Source organism: Geotrypetes seraphini, chromosome 9, assembly GCF_902459505.1.
Source record: "Geotrypetes seraphini chromosome 9, aGeoSer1.1, whole genome shotgun sequence".
Taxonomy (NCBI): Eukaryota; Metazoa; Chordata; class Amphibia; order Gymnophiona; family Dermophiidae; genus Geotrypetes; species Geotrypetes seraphini.
The window spans coordinates 17086573-17106397 of record NC_047092.1 but is presented as its reverse complement, the minus strand read 5'-3'; the positions used below and the strand labels follow the sequence as shown (position 1 = coordinate 17106397).

General features: G+C 46.3%; 1 protein-coding gene across 1 annotated transcript in view; it reads right to left on the bottom strand.

Annotated features, from left to right (window-relative positions):
• The window catches only part of SND1 (staphylococcal nuclease and tudor domain containing 1), a 1352488-nt gene extending 1339205 nt beyond the window's left edge, over window positions 1-13283 (bottom strand). Inside the window, exon 1 of the mRNA XM_033959404.1 lies at window positions 12997-13283. Within this exon, the coding sequence (XP_033815295.1) occupies window positions 12997-13059 (63 nt within the window). The 5' untranslated portion in view covers window positions 13060-13283. The remainder of the gene's footprint in view (window positions 1-12996) is intronic.
• Between the last annotated feature and the right edge of the window lie 6542 nt (window positions 13284-19825).

Genomic DNA, 19825 nt, shown 5'->3' with positions numbered 1-19825 from the left:
GACAGGAAAAGAACTCGCCAGGACGGGACAATGAGTTCTCGCGGGGATGGGGAAAAATTTGTCCCCGTGTCAACTCTCTATACCACATTTACTACTACAGTTCCTTCAATTTGGAATGCTTTGCCAGATGCCTCAAAGGCAGAATGAAATTCTCCTCTTTTGCAGGCCAATCGAGACACCTGTCTACATGTACCTTTTTGGGAGAGTCTTGGCAGTATTTGCCTCTTCAAAGTGGGGCTTGTGTGCTTTTAGAGTCATGTTTATTTTTATTGTGTGCTTTTCTATTAACTGCTTAGATCAGCCTTGGCTGGATATATGGTTTATAAATATGCTTAATGCATATGCTTAGGACAAATATTACAATAGACTGCATATACCAAAGAATATTCTCCCAAACTGTCAACTAGAAGGCACACAACTAAAATGGAGACTGTCTATGCAGACAATTAAGGAGACAGAGGGGACATGATCGAAACAGGAATAGACTTAGCAGATACAGATTGTTCACCCTCTCCAAAGTAGGGAGAACAAGAAGGCACTCTCTAAAGTTGAAAGGGGATAGATTCTGTACAAATGTAAGGAAGTTCTTCACCCAGAGAGTGGTAGAAAACTGGAACGCTCTTCGAGTCTGTTATAGGGGAAAACACCCTCCAGGGATTCAAGACAAAGTTGGACAAGTTCCTGCTAAACTGGAACATACGCAGTTGAGTTACTGGTCTTTGACCTGGGGGCCGCCACGCGAGCGGATGCTAGGCACGATGGACCACTGGTCTGATCCAGCAGTGGCAATTCTTATGTTCTAAGTGGTTCATCAGGAAATCCATTAACTTCTGCCCATAGAGATCACACTCCAAAACTTTGGCCAATCTAGCATTTTAAATCTGGCCCTGGGAAGGAAGTCTGATGGGAAGCAAAAGGGTAAATGTGGACAAAGCAGCATTATCAAACTAGAAAACAAAAGCAAAATTCATTTAGTTACAAAACCAGAAAGACAAAATAGATTATCTACCTCAAACATTTCCCTATAATGACATCTCAATGAGGATGGTCCTGGGGTGTGGCACTATTGCAGTATTAAAAATGTTGTCTAGACCAGGAGTAGGCAATTCCAGTCCTTGAAAGCCACAGGCAGGTCAGGTTTCCAGGATATCCACCATAAATATGCGCGAGATAGGTTTGCATCTCAAGGAGGCAGTGCATGCAAATCCATCTCATGCATATTCATGGTGAATAGCCTGAAAACTTGACCTGCCTGTGGCTCTCGAGGACTGGAATTGCCTACCCCTGGTCTAGATTCATGTTCACAGGGAAAAAAAAAAAAAATAAGAGGTCCAAAAGTGTTGCACAAAGGATGTCAATAAAATAAAGATTGTGTGTTCTAACGAAGGACTATCCTTTCTTGCTCACTTTTTCCTGCTTGTCCATCTACTGCATGGGGTATGACTTCCATTTCTTTATGGTTCCAATAAAATACAGAACATGCAGAGGCAAAACTAAGTGTAATTAAATTCTCCAAACATCCAACATGTTTGTAAACAGTAATTTCACCTAAAGTATAGTAATTCTAGCATTTCTCAAACCCCAGACATTTAAAAGATGTCCCCAGAGGGTAGGACAGTAACATTTATTGTTCAAATAGATTCAGAGTTCTGAAGAGGAAGGTCCACTCTGATAGTGGATGAGAAAGCCATTGCAGTCCTTTTTTTTTTTGCTTTAGGGCTTTAGCGCGTGACTTCTCATCACGCGCTAGCTGAAAAACTACCGCCTGCTCAAGAGGCGGTAGCGGCTAGCGCGGCCAGCGGTTTAGCGTGTGCTATTACGCGCGTTAAACCGCTAACGCGGCTTCATAAAAGGAGCCCTTAAGTGTCTGACCTTCCTAAATTAAAATCTTTTGTATTCTTGTGTTCTCCTGAAGTACCCGACGTCCTTAACTGTGATCTTTGAAAAGTTCAACTACTAAGCTATCATTTTGGTTTTATATGCTAAGCTAGGTCCACCTGTTCCATAAATATTAAGAAATTTATGACACTTCACTGGTTCATTAAACCCAATTTTACACAGTAATAGTAAATGGCAGATAAAATCCCACACGTTCCATCCAGTCTGCCCAACAAAGACGAAGTGCATCAGCTACTCTGTTCAGGTTACAGTCACTCATGCTTAAACACTGGTTGGCAATTTGCCATCATTCCAACCACCAACTCAATGCAGTCCCAGAGCAATATTTTATAACCAAAAGTATTGCTAACAGTATTTAAGTTGCTAATCTCCTCCTTGAATGCACAGCACCCTCTCGTATATTATATAATCTAGTAATATACAACTCTCACACTTGATACTCACCTGCCTTTTGCCATTTGCAAGGCTACTACTATCATTCAGTTGTGTCTGACCCTCTGTAGGCCAGTCCTCGCCATGCTTTTCCATTTTCCACGGTTTCTTTCAATTGCTTGATGTACATTCCCGTGTCATTCCTGATGGTATCCAGCCAATGGGCCTTTCATCTCCCCTGCTTCCTTTTACCAAAGACCATTTGCAGGGGACAGATCATAAAAGTCCATCCAGCATTGAATTTAGTTCCCTAATCCACACCTGTCTTTTGACATTTGCAGGACACAGAAATCCATCTGGCACTGGCCTTAGTTCCCAACTACATATGTCCAACTTAAAACATCAACATGATTTTGTTTCCACCCTGCTATTTAGGCAACTCTTGTAATTAACGCATGCATTTTTAATTCCTTCACTGTTTTTGAATCCAGCTCTCTAGAAGAGTGTTCCAGGCATCCACTACAATCTGTATTTACTGACATTACCCCTACGTCATCACCCTACAACCCCCATTCATGTCCTCTGGTTCTACAACCACCACGCCAATGAAAACATTTGTATAATACCTTTCAAATACTTAAACGTCTTAACATATTGCCTCTTTCCTCTAGTGCAGTGATCTTCATTACAAGGCCCGCAAGCCAATGGCAGCCTGCGGAGACCTTCTGGATGCCTCACCACCTATTTGGAATCCCCCTCCCCACCCCTGCGAGATCTAGTGCTTGTTCACCATTCTTTTTCTCAGTGGTGTTGCTCTAACTCTTCAGGCTGCTGGCAACAAGAGTGATATAAATAAAGCTATTATTATTAAAGTAAACACGCAGCCTTAGGTGACCCAGAAGCTTTTCATCTGCTACTCCTTCCTGTCCCCGCATAGGCAGGAAGCAGTAGCAGAGTTTCCAGATAGCTATTTACTTCACTCACTCTGTTGGCGGCCCGAAGAGTTACAGCAGGGCCGCTGAAAAGAACGGTGATCATGCATCGGATCTTATGGGGGGAAATAGCATGGGGAGGGTAAGAGATGCTGGACTGCAGGGATGGGGAAAGAAAGGGAAGGAAAGATGCCAGACCTCAGAAGAAAGGGAAGAGGCAGATAGAGATGCCAGACTTCGGGAGGGGGGGGGGAAGGATAGAGCTATAAGACCACTGAATGGGGAAGTGGGGGAGAGAAGAGATGCCAGACCAGGGAAAGGAAGGAGGGAGAGATTCTATAAGGCAGGGGGAGATAGAAAGGGAAAGACAGATGCCAGACTACAAATGGGGGAGAAAGAGGCAAGAGGGACACGAGACTGTGGGAAGGAGAGGATAAAGATCCTAAACCATAGGAGGGGGGAAAAGGGAAAGACAGATGTCAGACCATAGGAAGGGGAAAGAGGGAGGAGATGGTACACAAGGATGGAGGGGAAGGGAGAGAGATGGAAGAAATGCTGTTTATGGATAGATGGGAATAGGGGAGAAGAAAGAGGGAGGAAATGGCATACATGGATGGTGGGGAAGGGAAGAGAGGGAGGAGATAGTGCGTATGGATAGATGGGAAGGGAAGTTATGGAAAAGTAGATAGATTTGAGGAGGAAGCAGAAAAAATGAAGAAAGAAAGATGAATGTTAAAAGTTAAAGCCGAAAACTGATGTAGAGCAGAAAGTGAAGGAGAAAAAAAATTGCAAATGGATAAGAAGGCCCTGGAAACACAGTTAGGAGCACAGACAGAAGTGCAACCAGACAGGGTAAAGATTAGAAAAATAAAATCACAGACAAAGGTAGGGAATATCAATTTAGTGATTGAAATGTGTCAAGTTTTGAGAATTTATATCTGCTGTCTATATTTTGCACTGTTCAGGAAGGAATGCATTTCTTTCTATTCCTCTGGTTTTGTACTGCATGCAGAGTCTGGCATCTTAGGGTTTTGTTTCTGTATATTAGGACTTTTAATTTTGTGGTCCTGTATTTGCATAGGGTTTATCTGTATTCTAAAGGTGTGACAAAGGCCATGTGTTCTGGTAGGAATGAATATCGAGAAGCATTATTGGTGTCATGACATTTGTCGGCTTTCACCCCTTTTGGATCCAAAACGGCCCTAGCTTAAAAATTAGCAAAGACCACTGCTCTAGTGAATACATATTCAGATCTTCCAATCTCTTCTCATCTATGTTATGATGCAAAATCTGTATCATTTTTGTCACTTTTCTCTGGATTTCCTCAAGTCTATTTCCTTAGAGATATGGCCTCCAAAACAGTACACTATGCTCCAAAAGGGTCCTCACCAATGACTTGTACAGGAGCATCAACATTTCTTTTTTTTCTGCTGTTTTCCAGCTAACATTCAACAGGCTACTATCAGGAATATGTTCAAAAGAGCATGATCCAAGATGGCTGCACGAGAGGTTGTTTGAGTTTCACTCTCCCTGAAGCTCCTTAAAATCTCCGTGTACTTCTAAATCTTTTACCTGCTTTGAACAATGCCGAAGAGGAGGGGACGCAGCGCTGCTGGAGCCTCGCAGCGCTCCAGAACGGCCGTCTTTGGGAATATAGAGGAGCTGATGCGGAGAATGCAGGGCACGCCGGCGGCTTTGGGGAGTTCCCCGCGGGAGACGCATCTGTGTCGCTCTCCATGGGGCCGGAGACATCGTTGAGCCCCGAAGCAAGAGCACCTCCCCCACGCCCTCAGTCAACCAGTTCCCCGCGAGAGGAGGTACTTCCTGAGGTTGGAGTTCACCTCCTCCCGGAGGCTAAGGAGAACAACGGGGGAACTGTGTTGCAGGACTCCCTGCCGGTGCAGAGGAGTCTGAGCAAGGAGACTGAGGAGGAAGCGCTGGGGGATGAGAGAATTCGACAGACTGCCGATGAAGACAAGTTGCCAGAGGGTGAGCTAATTAAATTAAAATCACAAACTTTTCAATTTGAGAAGCCCCGAGAGGTTACATTAGATTCTCTGTGGGATCTTGTGGCCAATTTGGCAAGATCTATTAACCCACAACTACAACAACTAGAAAAGAAACTTAATAACCATGAGACTGAGATTAAAAACTTTGGATTAGAGGACTCAAAAACTTCAGTACAGAATGTCTGTCAAGAATTAAGTCTCCCAACAAATTACTGAGACATTAATTAAAGACAATACTAACCTAAGAAGGAAGATGGAGGCAATGGAAAATTTTTCTCGTAATAATAACCTCAGACTGATAAATTTCCCTAGGGTTTCTATGATAGCCCCAAGGGAAATGTTAAAACGTTATATGACGGAAGTATTGGAACTTCCTGAAGAGTCGTTACCACCATTTACACAGGTCTATTACCTTCCAAATAAGATTCAAGACCAGCAACAACAACAACAGAAAATGGGACCTGATTTAATGAACATATCTAATATTTTGGAAATGTCTGATAGAGAATTAGTGACCCCAGCCACTTTACTTTTGACAGTAGCTCTCGCACCAGATAAACTGGTTGCTGAGACTTTTCTTTAAAAATAAAAAAAAATAATTTTAGGTTGTAAAATTCAGATGTTCCCAGATTTGGCTAGAGACACACAGAGAAGGAGACGAGAATTCTTGTTAAGGAAACCTGGTGTTATATCTCTGGGGGCGACTTTTTACTTGCGACATCCATGCAAATGTGTTATTACCGTATTTTCGCGGATATAACGCGCACCTGTGTAAAACGCGCACAGGGGTATAGCGCGCAGAAATCACGATGATATGTACCAAAACTTTTCTATACCGTGCTCAGGCATATAACGCGCATGATGCCCGACGCTCCTTTCGCCCGCCCTGACTTTCCGTGCGCTGTCCCGACTCTCCGTTCACCCCCCCTGACTTCCGTGCACTGTCCCCCCTTGAAGTCCTGTCCCCCCTTGAAGGTCTGTCCCCATCCTGAAAGCCTGATGCCCCCCCCCCGACGTCCGATACATCCCCCCCCCCGGCAGGACCACTCGCACCCTCACCCCGAAGGACCGCCGACTCCCCAACAATATCGGGCCAGGAGGGAGCCCAAAACCCTCCTGGCCACGGCGACCCCCTAACCCCACCCCGCACTACATTACGGGCAGGAGGGATCCCAGGCCCTCCTGCCCTCGACGCAAACCCCCCCCCCCCCCCAACGACCGCCCCCCCCCAAGAACCTCCGCCCGTCCCCCAGCCGACCCGCAACCCCCCTGGCCGACCCCCACGACCCCCCCACCCCCCTTCCCCGTACCTTTGGAAGTTGGCCGGACAGACGGGAGCCAAACCCGCCTGTCCGGCAGGCAGCCAACGAAGGAATGAGGCCGGATTGGCCCATCCATCCTAAAGCTCCGCCTACTGGTGGGGCCTAAGGCGCGTGGGCCAATCAGAATAGGCCCTGGAGCCTTAGGTCCCACCTGGGGGCGCGGCCTGAGGCACATGGGCCAAACCCGACCATGTGTCTCAGGCCGCGCCCCCAGGTGGGACCTAAGGCTCCAGGGCCTATTCTGATTGGCCCACGCGCCTTAGGCCCCACCAGTAGGCGGAGCTTTAGGACGGATGGGCCAATCCGGCCTCATTCCTTCGTTGGCTGCCTGCCGGACAGGTGGGTTTGGCTCCCGTCTGTCCGGCCAACTTCCAAAGGTACGGGGAAGGGGGGTGGGGGGGTCGTGGGGGTCGGCCAGGGGGGTCGCGGGTCGGCTGGGGGGGCGGTCGGAGGTTCTTGGGGGGGGGCGGTCGTTGTAGGGAGGGGGGTTTGCGTCGAGGGCAGGAGGGCCTGGGATCCCTCCTGCCCGTAATGTAGTGCGGGGTGGGGGTAGGGGGTCGCCGTGGCCAGGAGGGTTTGGGCTCCCTCCTGGCCCGATATTGTCGGGAAGTCGGCGGTCCTTCGGGGGGGGGGGGCTGTATCGGACGTCGGGGAGTCGGCCGGGCAAGAGGGCTTGGGCTCCCTCTTGCTCCGATCGTGGATGCGGGTGCGGGTGGGAGCGCGTGCGAGCGGTCGTTCGGGGTGGGGGTGCGAGCGGTCCTGCTGGGGGGGTGAATCGGGCGTCGGGCGGGGTGGGAACTATGTTTAAAAACTTTTCTATACCGCGCTCAGGCATATAACGCGCGAGGGGTATGCGCGGTAGGTAAAATCGCGTATAACGCGCGCGTTATATCCGCGAAAATACGGTAATTATCATTCTCATAAATATGTTTTCTTTGAGCCATCTCAACTGACAACTTTTCTTTCAACTGTATCTCTGGAGAAAGAAAGTGCTTAGTTTAAGAAAGGGTGCTTTAATCTCATTCAACTAGTTATTACTTGGTTTATATATAATTACTTTGATTCGCCCATTTCCCCTCTTGGATCTTATTGAGGACTTGAGTAGAAATTTATGCTTATATTTGATATTTCTTTATATATGTTTTCAATTGTATTAATTTCATGCTGAATTTCCTTTCTGTACAAGTTTTATGCTTTATTATATTGAAAAATTCAATAAATATTAATAACAAAAAAAAAGGAATATGTTCAAAAGGCCCTAACTAAAAATAAAATCTGCCCTACTGCAATTATACATACCCTGCAACAGGCTGGATAAACACAAAGGAACCTAAGGGGAGAGGCTGTAGCTATTAAAATGTCTATTCGCCATTTCTTGAAATCAGCTTGGAGCCAGTATGGCTTTATCCGCTAAAAATCTGTCAGTGTATGCAGCCATACAAAAAATATTTAGCGTAGCAACAGTGCTCAGTAAATATTCTATACAATGCAAATGGAAATGCTGAAAAGGGGAAAGCCATAATAAACACCCACTAAATGAAAATATAGCATCAGAGTGTAGAAGTTCAAATTAATGAAGACCATTTGAAATTATCTATTCCGTTTGAATGGTTTAGTACGCGGGACAGCCGCGTAGACCTTGGAAGGATTAGACTTCTTTAAAGAAGACTCCACCACCAAGGACTGGTGGGAGAGCTGAGCCTTTTCAAACCCCTTACATGGGACCATCCGGTATCTGGATTCCATCTTTGACGGAATGGCTGAAATGGCATAAGGTGTCTCCAAATTCCAGAAGAAAGTCTGCTGCAAGACCGGATTCAGGGGGAGGCGAAGGGATTCCTTCGGTGGATAAGGAAGCTCCATCTCCTCCAAATATTCCTGGGTATACCTGGATTCTGACTGGAGGTCCAGTTGCAGTGCATTACCCATGTCCAGCACAAACCTGGTGAAGGAGAAAGGCTTGCCCGCACAACGCCCTTCAAAGGGCGAAGCCGAGCGGGACTTTGGGGCAGAAGAAGACGAGGGGGAAGCTTCCCTCGAGTACTGTGCCGGCAAGTCAGTGTTCATAAGCAGGGATGTCGATGAGGCCCCGCTGAGAGAATGAGGGGGGAGTCAACGACAGCTTGCGCTTAGAAAGCCTGGAAGGCGAGGACCCAAGGGACAGAGACCCAGGGAGCCCACCTCGGGAAGAAGAGACATAGAAACATAGAAAAAAGCAGCAGAAAAGGGCTATAGCCCACCAAGTCTGCCCATTCCAAGTATCCCCTCCCCTGAATTTACTCCCTTAAAGATCCCACGTGAGACCTTCCAATGCAGCAGGGAGGTTGGAGTCTTCAACCTCGAAGCCCCTCGGCTCGGAGACCAAGACAGCACAGGAGATCGGCGAAGACGAGGGTTAGACAGTATGAGGTCCAACGGCTGGATGGACCCCGTAGTGTGAGTATCTGGGGACTACCCCACCTTGGGGGAGAATGCCTGGGCCGTTTGGCGGACCGCTGCCTCAAAGAAGTACATTTAGGCCAGTGCTTCGAAAGAGGTTGGGCGGCAGGGGAAGTCCGCCTCGATGGAGTAGGCGAGGAGTCACTCGAGGACAAGCAGCGGGACTGACGCACCTTGCCTCGAGAGCCCTCGGCGCGATGCCCAGGCTGGCCAGCAATGAGCGAGGTCAAGGCCGGGGCAAGCTGAGCCAAAGCAGAGGAGATCTGCGAGGTTAAGATAGCCGCATATCCTCGAACATCGGCACCGAGACCAAAGGATTTGGACGAACTGGTGCAACAGTGCGCTACAATGAGGGCGACCTCGATGTAGAGTATTCCCATAATGTGGAGGCACGCTTAGGAGGAGGTCTCGCAGAGGCCAGAAGGACTACACTCACTGCCTGGGTGGCCAGAGACTCCGAGGACAGCTTCCTCGGTAGCTGAGCTGAACCTGGAGGAAGAAGAGGAGACTTACCCGAGGTCGGTCTTCGAAGCCGGAGCAGTCGAGGCCTTCAAAGTCGAGGGAGACATGCTCGGGACCAGGGATCTCAAAGTCCCTCCTTGAGGTCCGCAATCCAGTCAGGTTTTCAGGATTTCCCCAATGAATATGCATTGAAAGCAGTGCTTACACATAGATCTCATGCATATTCATTGGGGAAATCCTGAAAACCCGACTGGATTGCGGCCCTCAAGGAGGGACTTTGAGACCCCTGCTCGGGACTAAGGTCTTTCAGGCTGACATCGAGACCGAAGTCGAGGCCGAGACCAGGGTCAAGCCTTTATCCATGGTGAAGAGTTCCAAAATCTTGGCCCGTCTACGAAGAGCCCGAGGTTGGAGGGTGGCATAATGAGGGCAAGAGTCTGTAGGGTGATCAACACCTAGACAAAGTATACACCAAAGGTGCGGATCTGTGACTGACATCACAGGACCGCACTGCGTGCACTTCTTGAAACCGGTAAGAGGACGGGACATAAGGCAGGAAAAAAAGGCCACGGCCACGCGAGGCCTAGGAAAAAACCGGGACCCCCGGTCGCGACCGATGTAATTAAAATTTTTATTTTTTTTTTAAAACAGAAAAGACACGAGGCACAGCGACTTCCAATGAAAACAATAAAAGAAGCCGCGGTGCAAGAAAGGCACTTAGATTTGCAGAGAAGAGAGACAGGGCTTTCTGGCTCCGCGGAAAACTAAGAACCGAGGACCACGTTGAGGAGACGCGCCTTCTAGCTGAGCGAGAAGGCATACGTGGTGCAGCACTAGCAAACTTTAAGATCTTCAATCAAGTTTGCTTGAAAAGCTGTCTGCGACGGGGCTCCGTGGATGACATCACCTACATGTAGAGAATATGCTGCCTGCTTGTCCTGGGATAAAGTAAGTTCTAATTACTTCTTCATTTGAAATGTACATCTCGTGTTTCGCCTTATGTAGAAAATAACCAAAAAAGTCCAGAGGAAACGCACAAAAAAAAAAAGACAGCAGAGCAAAACGAAAAGAACTGTGGAACTGATGATCTTGATAAAATCTTTATTTGAACAAGGTGCAGAATAAAAAACACAAAATAAAATATAAAACACAGTAAAAGGTTTGTGTTTCGGTTGTGAAAGATTTTCCGGGGTCCGGCACCGCTATAAACTACATGTAAAAGCTCGCAAAATAAGCAAAACAAAATGACTGTGTAAGATTGAGCATTGCTGATGTCTGGGATGATGAGAATTTGCAAGGTCCCGATGGCAATAAGCTGGGGAAACCATAAGCCTATCCATTGGTACTACCGATTTCTATAGTACCACAAAAATAAAGTGTATGAAGACCAAGGACGAGAATCAATAATCACAAAAATTATACTAGACACAGAATCAAAGTACAGGTGCAAAATACTTAACCTTATTAATTAAAAACAGCTGTCATTCAAGAACCATTATCTTGTCAACCTAGCAAAATTGTGCATGTGTACTCCTGCAGTGTACAGCAAATATTCCAACCTATTAAAAGAACATGTCTGTGCTCCTGCATTCAGACAAAAAAAAAAAAGTTCAGCTTTGTAAAACTGCTAAGTAAGTTTTGGAAAGAAAGGAATGAGTTTGTGTGGTTGAGGAGTCTGACCCATGCCTCCCCTTCTTGCATGCAGAGTGAATGAATCACTGTGCACCACCACAAGTTCAAGTTGCCAGCCCACCACTACGTGTCCTTAACTGTGCCATAGCACCAAGCCCTTGCGACTCAACTGCCTCAAAGCCTCTAGTTCAACTGATCAAGACTACTACTACAGATGTTAAGAATCCAGGGAATGGAGCCCTCATCTAAAACTTCATTAAACAAGTTTTTTCCATCTGTCATCAATACATGTGTAAACTCCAGGCTACACCCCAATTCTGTACCTATCTGCAACCACCACACCAAGGTTGCACTATAAACTTATGGCCCCCCTCAGCAAGCAATCACTCCCGATAACATTAATAAATGCAGGGCCTGTGCTTAAGTATGTGGCAATAATCTCTCGAAGCAAGCAGGAAACTCGTGGTTGGGTGCATAAAGAGCAGAAGCCATAAACCTTAATTGTAGATTCAAAGAGACAGAAGCGAGTTGAGGCTTACTACAGGCAAATTCACTTGCCCCTTCTACCAAAACTACCACCTGTGAAATTCCTTCCTCACCACCTTCCTTCCTAAATGAGTCCACAAGGTTTCTCTCTTACAGGAGAGAGATTAAGGAAGCTGTCAGGTTATGTCTGCAGAGATGTAAAAGGTTAACAAAATATGAATGACGCATTCCAGTCAACTAAAAATGTAGTTTTCTTTTAAGATAGCCTATAAAGGAAGGTGGCTCAAATTCCAGGTTTCCAAGAATTACATGCAACAAGGTGAAACTGCCAGAAGACTAACAAATCATAGCTGCAGGGACCAACCGCTCACATTGAAAATCATGCTTTCTCCAGACAGCTAATTCATTCAAAGATTTATAACATTGTGCCAGATCTTACGGAGAGTGAGGGGAAAACATGGGAATATAGCTAGGAGAGAGACATGGGGGAAGCAACCGCTTGCTCTGGATCTGATCAGCGTGAAGATAGGATACTGGGCTACATGGGCCACTGAGCTGACCCAGTAAGGCTATTCTTATGTTCTAATCATGGAGCGCTGACGTCCAAGGAATGACGAAGGAAAGCAATAAAACAGAAGAGGAAAGTGTGGTGCAAGAAGAAAAAAAAAAAAAAAAGTATGGAGCCTTGAACATGACACAGCAAGATGGAGATTGAACAGCTGTCCAGGGGCACAGTCGAAAAACATAGAAAAGCGGCCCCTTGGCAAAATCATAGGGGGGGGTAGTATAAGTATGCAAAAGGAGGTGCAATCAAAACCAGAAAAGGCTGCAACAGGATTGGCCCACGCGCTAGCAAAAATGTTCAAGTTAATGCACAGTGTAGTGTCCTAGAGACTCGGAATTTTTGCCCCCCAAATAGGCTGCAGTAACTTTCTGAAAGGAAGAAAGAAGTGTGTATTTGGGGGGGGGGAGTTCCCATTAGACGTCAATTAGTAGCGAGCTTAAGTAAATTGAGCGCGTGCTGCAAGTGCAACTAAAAAAAAAAAAAAAAAGGGGGGGAGCGCAGCGACCGAGTCGGAGCAACGCGTGCGAAAGAAACCAGAAGCAACAGGTAAACGATCAGCGAATTTTTTTTTTTTTTTAAAGAGGCAAAAGAAAGCCTAGACACAAAGAGTGGAGGACGCTAAACACGGGAGGCGGACGAGGGCACGTGTGTGTGTGCAACCAAAGTGACAGCGCGTGACGCCCGGCCGGGCAAAGCGGGCGGAGGACCAGTACGAGAAGCACGAAAGGAGTAACGCCGAAGTGCCGGGCAAGGGGGAAAAGCGTGCGGAGAAAAGTGTCAGGGCGCGCGCAAGGAGCGACACCAAGTCGCGAGACTACCGGCGAAGGGGCACGAGGCTCCCCTCAGCGGTCTCGCGCTGCCCCCCTCACAGGACTTACCATCTTGACGATGCCTCTCTGCAGGGCGAGGGCGGGCGAGGACTGAGCCGCCGAGGAAGCCATGGTCCGCTAGGTAGTCCGGGGCTAGTGAGGCGGCAGACAACACGTAGGAGGCGGGGCCGAAACAACCAACAACAACAAAAAAAAAGTTGGCGCCGAAAGAGACTCGAACCCGCTTCGCCAGAGCCGCCCTCGAGACACCGAGGCACAGAGAGGCGCCGCGGGGCGATGACACGCTATTTATCGCCTCACGCGCCGCCGCGCAAGCGCACTGCCCGGCGGAGGGGCGGCGCTAGGGCGAGGGCGGGGAGGGTCTTCTGCGACCGGAAGCGGAAATGACCGCTCAACCACGCCTCTTTTTATTTTTTCTCCCCTCGGCGCTGCTGGGGCTCGAGCTGAGAGGCTGCGCGGGTGGACGGAGATGCAGGTGGGGGGTTGGGGTGACGTCACGAAGGAGGGGGAAGCTTGGAGTTCCGGGTCGCGCTCGGCGTGGACACGTCAGCATATGCTCGGGGGTGATCGGCGGGTGGGGGGAGGTGGGTGAATGAGAGGGTTGCACGTGCAGTGGTGGGGGGTTGAAGGGGTTCAGAAGAGGATTAGTGGTCTGGCTTTTCGGGTTTCATTTTCCTTTTTTGCTTTGATGCATGATTAAGTGGTTCTTGTATTGACAGGCTGCAGCAAGAGGAAGACTGACCCTGAGCTTTTTTTATTGTTGTTTAAGGCAAGGCATTTTTATTTAAAAATGTTTGTATATAGATAACAAACAAGGGAGCAAAGGAAACAAGAACATGGACAAGAAAGGAGCATGCATTCTAAACTAAACTAAACCTTAGGTTTGTATACCGCATCATCTCAACATTCGCAGAGCTCGACACGGTTAACAAGAATTAGGGTGGAAAAGAACTCCAGTGGAGGGAAAGATGAAGAGGAAATTTAGAGGACTAGAGTAAACAGAGAGGGAGGAAGAGTTACATTTTTGAGAATAACCAGGTTTTCAGATGTTTACGGAAGAGTTGGAGGGAGCTCAGATTCCTAAGAGGGGAGGTAAGGTTGTTCCAGAGCTCAGTGATTCTAAAAGGGAGGGAGGAACTTAGTTTTCCTACAAGGGAAAGGAAAGTTTCAGTTTTTGGGTGGATCTGGTGGAATTTGGATGAGAGGAGTTCCAAGAAAGAGAAATAAAGGGGGGAGGATGCCGTGTAGGATCTTGAAAGTAAGGCAGGCACATTTGAAGTGGACTCTGGAGATTATCGGAAGCCAGTGGAGCTTGGACAAAAGCGGTGAGACATGGTCGAATTTGCTTTTTGGGAAGATAAGCTTAGCAGCGGCATTCTGAATCCGCTGGAGTCTTTGAAGGTTTTTCTTTGTTAGGCTTAGGTAGATAGAGTTGCAATAGTCCAGTCTGTAAAGGATGGTGGATTGGACAAGGACGGCAAAGCATTCATAATGCAATATCTGAAAAGGATAGAAAGAAAGGACATTTTTGGGTTATGCATTCAGAGGTAAAGTACATATAATGTAGTACAATAAATCAATAGGTCAGATTCAAAATTAGGACATGAATTTCTTAAATGAATCTTTGAAAGTTGCGTCCAAAGCAAATGGGATGATGCTAGGGTCCACCTTGGGGGTCAGCGCCCAAGAAAAACATCTGGGTGTCGCTGTAGACAATACGCTGAAATCTTCCGTCCAATATGTGGCAGCAGAAAAAAAAAAAAGCAATGAAATTGCTAGGACTTATTAGAAAAGAGATGGTAAATAAGACTAAGAATGTTATAATGCCTCTATCACTCCACGGTGTAATTTCATCTTGAGTATTGCATTCAATTCTGGTCGCCGTATCTCAAAAAAGATGTAGAGGAATTTAGAAAAGGTTCAAAGAAGAGCAACCAAGATGATAAAGGGGATGGAACTCTTCCTATGAGGAAAGATATTAGGGCTCTTCAGCTTGGAAAAGAGATGGCCGAGGGGGAGATATGATTGAAGTCTACAAAATCTTGAATGGTATGAGAGCAGGTTTAAGTGGATCAATTTTTTTACTCCATCAAAAATTGCAAAGACTAGGAACACTCGAAGTTATAGGGAAATACTTTTAAAACCAATAGAGGGAAACATTTTTTTCATTCAGAGAATAGTTGAGTGCTAGAATGCATTGCCAGAAATTGTGCTAAGAGTGGTTAACATAACTGGTTTTAAAAAGGTTTGGACAGGGGAAGCCACTGCTTGATCTGGGATCTATAGCATGGAATATTGCTATTGTTTGGGTTTTTCTCAAGTACTTCTGACCTGGATTAACCACTGTTGAAACAAGATACCGGGCTAGATGGAACATTGATCTGACCATTCTTATTTTTTTGAATTTTAATTATCCTTCCACTTTGTTTTTGCGCCAGCAGCCATAAAACCATGTAATTTTCTTTTAAGTCAGATTTAAGGGATTGAAACATGCAGTAGGAGTGAGAGGCATGTTACAATGTGTGCAATAAGTGACAGCTTGTGAAGTGCACAGTGCATCGGTTTCTTGTTAATTCTCCTGGAAGTCGATATGAATTGTAATAACATGTTTTACATTAAGGGGCAGGGTTGATGAAACAGATGCCCACGGTTCAGCCTGTGCCCTTGAATGCTTATCAATGTGCAGTGCAGTACTTCAAGAAACCACTTCTCTCTCCACCCCCCCCACCCCCATTTTTACTGACAAAGTAAATGGTCCCAATTGTATCATTAAAGCTGTAAGATCAGCATGGATTTTTCAAATTCACTGTTGAAATCATTCACATTTCACGGATAGATTAAGTTTAACTGCTTAAGACTTTGGGACAAGTAACTTTACCCTCAAAGGGAAAAATGCTTGAGTACCTGAATAATCTCATGTAAACCATTCTGAGTTCTCCTGGGAGAACAGTATAGAAAACTGAATGAATGAAACTGTTTGTTGGTCTAATTGTTACTCTGCTCCAACTTCATTCCCAAGAGGATACTGTCACTTTATAAAATTTGTGGAAGACACTTTTGTCATTAAGGGGAGTAATGGTACTGAGTTCACAGTCTAGGTTTGCACTTGGGGCAGTAGAGGATTGATTGGCTTGCCTAGGGTTGTAAGGTCCTGCAATGGAAATCAAATCCAGTTCCCCTGGTTCTCAACCCACTGTACTAACCATTAGGCTACTCCTCCACTCCTCTATGATTCTAAGTAAAGTGGAAATGCCATGTACAGGGGGGTGCATCTTATGGACGGGTGCGTCTTAGAGAACAAAAAATACGGTATGTAAGGTTATGTGCTTTGGAAATGAGCACCTGTATTTTCATATTGAATTTAAGGCAATGTTAAATATAACTACAGTAGCTGCAAAACATAAAACAGTAAATATCGGAAATATTTCTAATTGTTAAGACAGCAATATTTATTCAAATAGTTACAACTAACAGCTTGTTCAACCAATTGCCATGAAACTGTCACTGACTTCAGTGCTGCTTTTAGCACAATATGGACAGTCCATGCAGCAGAAGGAAAGAGTCAAATTAAGCAAGCTGCTTAAAAATAAAACTTCATTGTTTGTTCAGTGGGGTATTTTTGCCTGATTGGACAATAAACTGTCTCATAGATATGAGCATGGAGTTGCCCTTTTGAAAGAGGAAAACTGTAACATCTGATCCACTACAACCATTAGCTACAAATCCAAAATGTCAACTCCACAGTTACTTGTTAACAAGTTACGTAGAGTAACCTCAGCCAGGGCAAAATTAAAGCAGAGGCCCTTGGAGGGCTGCCAAAAGATCAGGTTTTTAGGACATTCCCAGGGAATATGCATGAAAAAGATTTGCATGCTTACTGTCTTCCTTGAATGCACATCATCCTCTATAATAAAACCCTAAGCGCGCATGCGCACTTAGGAGGCCGTGATCCCTGCCATCGTGATATGTACTTCAGTGCCTTGTTCCATTTGCGGCACGTGCGAGGTGGTGGAGCCTGTGGCGGTTTGATTTGTGGTAGTAAGAGGAGCATTGCCATTGCCAACGTTGCTTTCAGCCTAGGGCAGGGAGGGAGGCTTCAACTCGCTGCTCCTGTTTGCTTCGGGCCTTCCTCGCTGCCGGGTCCTGCTCCTGCCTTCGCGCAAAAAAAAAGTAGGTGGGAACTGGCAGCGACGAAGGACCGAAGCAAGCAGGAGCAGTGAGTTGTGAATGCTGCGCTGCCAACGGCTGTGTGAGACCCGGGAGGAGAGGGGAGGGAGTGATGAGAAATGCTACTGATGGCTGGCTTACTCCAGGACAGGGGGAGCAAGGAAGGGGTGCTGATGGACAGGGGGGAGATAAAAGGAAGGGAAAAGGGCTACTGCAGGACAGGTGGAGCAGGAAAGGGGTGCTGCTGCACAGAGAAGGATGGGAGGGAAATGCTGCTGCTGCACAGGGAAGTGGGGAGAGAGGGAAAGGGGGCCAGGGAGCAAACTTGCTATGCTTTTGGGGGGGAGGGGTGTGCTGGGGGGGCAGGCAGCAATCTTGGTTTGCTCTGAGGAGGAGACAGAAGGAGACCATGAAGAGAGACAGAAAGAAAGGCATGCAGGCAGGCATGGCGCCACGGAGAGAGGCAGGCAGCGCACGAGAACAAAAGACAGACGCACACAGAAAGACAGCGGGCAGGGAGAGAGACAGAAAGCAAGAACAACAGACGGGGCCAGGGAGAGGGACAAACAGAAAGAATGACAGACAGACAGAGGGCCAGAGAGACAGACAGCGGCCAAGGAGAGAGAGAGAGAGAGAGAAAAAGACAGACAGCTCACATGGTAAGTTTTCATTAAATTTTGTGATCTGTTAAGTCTACAAATCTATTCTAGTACCCGTTAATCTAACGGGCTTAAACACTAGTTCTCATATATATTAATTAGGGATTGCCTGAAAACTTGACCTATTGGTGACCCTTGAGAGCTGAGCGTGAATGCCAAAGGCACAGGCAAATTTGGCACATGGCTGTGACCCAAATGGAGTGGGGCTGTTAAATATGCCGTAATCTGGCCCTGTCTGGACCCAAAAGCAGTTTTCATCAGTGCCAACTGTTGCTTTGGCTCATGTCATGCAAGATGTGGCATCAATAGCCAACAATGCTATCGGCCAAAACCATGTGTTGACACCCTTCTGAAATCATTAGGCCAGCATCTAAGAAGTGGGATCATTAGCTGTTATCATGTGTGCTGCCTTCCAGGGGGGCTTCAGACCTTTGTCAGCCCACTAGATTCTTCAATCCTTACAGAAAACGTACAGGACCCAGAGGTACAAGAGTGAGCTGCCGAACATGTGCTGGAAGCTTCGGAGCCTGCAGAGAATGCTTTCTGGGTTTATGATGGAAATACCAAGATCAAATTGTATATCTATCGTTACTGTATGTCAACCTTGTAACCCGTTCTGAGCTCATTAGGGAGGATGGGATGTAAAACTAACCAAATAAATAAATAAAAGTTGCATGTATTGGTGCACACATGTTTGTGGAGGTTGAAAATGTATTTATTCTGTGATGGGGAGGGTAAATGACTGCTAGTTAAGAAAATACTGCATATATTACTGAAAGATAATTTCTCTAGGTGTGTTTCAAGTCTTGAGTTAGAGAAAGGAATTTTTAATAGAGAATGACATGAGGACAAATTTTCCCTGTCCCCATGGGAATTCATTTTCCCATCCCCACGAGTTCTGTTCCTGTCCCTTCCTGCAAGCTCCGTCCTCATCTTCCCAAGCCTCAAACACTTTAAAATCATAAGTAGCAACATTCTAGAGCTCAGATTGTGATGTCATAATGCCTCATTCCACCAATGCCTAAGCTCCGTCCTCATCTGCACAAGCCTCGAACACTTTAAAATCATAAGTAGCAACATTCTAGAGCTCAGATTGTGATGTCATAATGCCTCATTCCACCAATGCCTAAGCTCCGCCCTTATCTGCACAAGCCTCAGTTTAAAATCATAAGTAGCAACATTCTAGAGCTCAGATTGTGATGTCATAATGCCTCATTCCACTAATGCCTAAGTTCCGTCCTCATCTGCACAAGCCTCAGTTTAAAATCATAAGTAGCAACATTCTAGAGCTCAGATTGTGATGTCATAATGCCTCAGTCCACCAATGCCTAAGCTCCGTCCTCATCTGCACAAGCCTCAAACACTTTAAAATCATAAGTAGCAACATTCTAGAGCTCAGATTGTGATGTCATAATGCCTCATTCCACCAATGCCTAAGCTCCGCCCTTATCTGCACAAGCCTACAAACTCTTTACAAATGTAAGTGTTCGAGGTTTGTGCGGTTAAGGCAGAGCTTACAGGAATGGGGTTGGAACAGTGACAAAACTCACAAGGACGGGACAGGAAAACTGAGTTCCTGCAGAGATGGGGACCAATTTGTCCCCATGTCATTCTCTAATTTTTAATTTCAGTGTGTCTAAAGCCCAGCACCCTCCTGGAACACTGAATCATGTTTAGCATTATTGGATGAGAAGGCTGAAGTACCTTTTCATGTGTTTGGCATTTAAGGAGAAAGAAATCTGTACAGTGCTAATATCCAGTGAGGTGCAAGTGCATATGTTAGACCAGTGGCGTACCTAGTATATGTGACACCCATATGGGCCCATCATTTTTTGACACCCCCCTCCCTCATCTGTATGAAAAACATGATTTTTAGTAACAAGCCACATGTCACACATGAGTACCTAGGAAAAGGCAGCATCTTACATACTGCAGTGAGCAGTACAACATCAATACACCCATTATAAAACTAAAGCCAGACTAGTACAGATCAATCCTACACAGTCAATCCTAACAGAAAACCATGTCGGTTTTTAGTGCAGGGAGCCGTT